At 36.2% G+C, this 1,206-nt stretch overlaps 1 protein-coding gene across 1 annotated transcript in view; it reads right to left on the bottom strand.

Annotated features, from left to right (window-relative positions):
• Positions 1 to 21: 21 nt before the first annotated feature.
• Positions 22 to 1,206, bottom strand: part of LOC105457410 (glutamate receptor ionotropic, delta-1-like) — a 14,098-nt gene continuing 12,913 nt past the window's right edge. The window contains exons 8-10 of the mRNA XM_011702060.1: positions 621 to 895; positions 234 to 428; positions 22 to 165 (exon numbers count right to left, since the gene is read on the bottom strand). Of these exons, the coding sequence (XP_011700362.1) occupies positions 108 to 165; positions 234 to 428; positions 621 to 895 (528 nt within the window). The 3' untranslated portion in view covers positions 22 to 107. The remainder of the gene's footprint in view (positions 166 to 233; positions 429 to 620; positions 896 to 1,206) is intronic.

Below are 1,206 nucleotides of genomic sequence, written 5' to 3'. Positions count from 1 at the left end.
AATAAATTTCACAATTTAGTTATAGACATTTAGTGCAGCAAAACTCTTAAGAAAGTCAGAAGTCATTTAATTTCCTTCAGATTAATATACATTTCTGTAGGCATTTATCATTCTACAACGTTGATTCCTACGTTTGACATTTCTTTTATCGCGTGCACAGTTTGCCTACAAAAGCAAATATAATGAATAGCGCAAAGCATATATGATAAATAAATCACTCTCTTAAATCTTACTTCTTATGCCACAATAACTCGAACGCCAATACGATTACTGAGAAAAGTATTCCGTAGCCCATTATGACCAGCGCGAAGCGACATTCTGTGAATCCGATAGTGATAAAGCTGGTCTGACTCGTGCACACTGGTTTTTTCGTGTACAAGCGATACTCCTCGCGATATTTGAGTCCATATTCTCGTAATCTTAGAGCTCTGAAAACATAATTCTTGAGTGCCGTTCCGAGAATTATTGTATCACGAAATGATTATTGATTCGTGTACACATATTTTTTTTATATGTTAGATTTTGACCTTCAAGGAAGTTTATGTCGAAATTTAATCTATAGATTTGGAAACTTCGTGTCTATATACACACACGAAGATAACTCAAGGTACTATATTTACCCAGTTTTTATTATCTCCGAGTAAGGTGATTGCTTTTGGATCACGAGAAGCGGATATAAGACATTTAGGAAATCGATCTCGGTCAAACCGCACTTCTCCTCCTCCAAATACGTGTCTTGCATCAGTTGGTAAATCGCACCAATCTCACCGTGGAATGCGAAGAGTTTGTTTCTTATGCGACGTACACCCTCCTCTATGGACATCCAGTTAGATTTGCGTCCTTTCGGCTCAATTCGCCGTTCCAGGATTGCCTTCCTAACGGGATCTCGAAAGGACTGCCATCCCATAAAGAACTTCTTTATTTTTTAGAGGTGTGCGAATAGTTCGAATTCGAATCGAATCGAATCGAATCACAGTAGATTCGAGTTCGTTTTCGAATCTATAAAATTCGAAAACGAATAGTTCGAGAATTTTGAATCAACAATGGTTCAATTTCGAATCAATCGCCTATTTTATTTGCTTCATTTACATCTCCCGCGCGACCAATTATTCTTATCTAATAAATAAGTATTTTTGATATATGTATAATGTATTCATATAGATTAATAAAATATTCGAAAGCATTCTAACAGATCGGAAGAGCACA

The sequence above is a fragment of the Wasmannia auropunctata genome, unplaced genomic scaffold, assembly GCF_000956235.1.
Source record: "Wasmannia auropunctata unplaced genomic scaffold, wasmannia.A_1.0 LD335240.1, whole genome shotgun sequence".
Taxonomy (NCBI): domain Eukaryota; kingdom Metazoa; phylum Arthropoda; class Insecta; order Hymenoptera; family Formicidae; genus Wasmannia; species Wasmannia auropunctata.
Note: the sequence above shows the minus strand (reverse complement) of the source record. Positions and strands in the feature narration are given on the sequence as shown.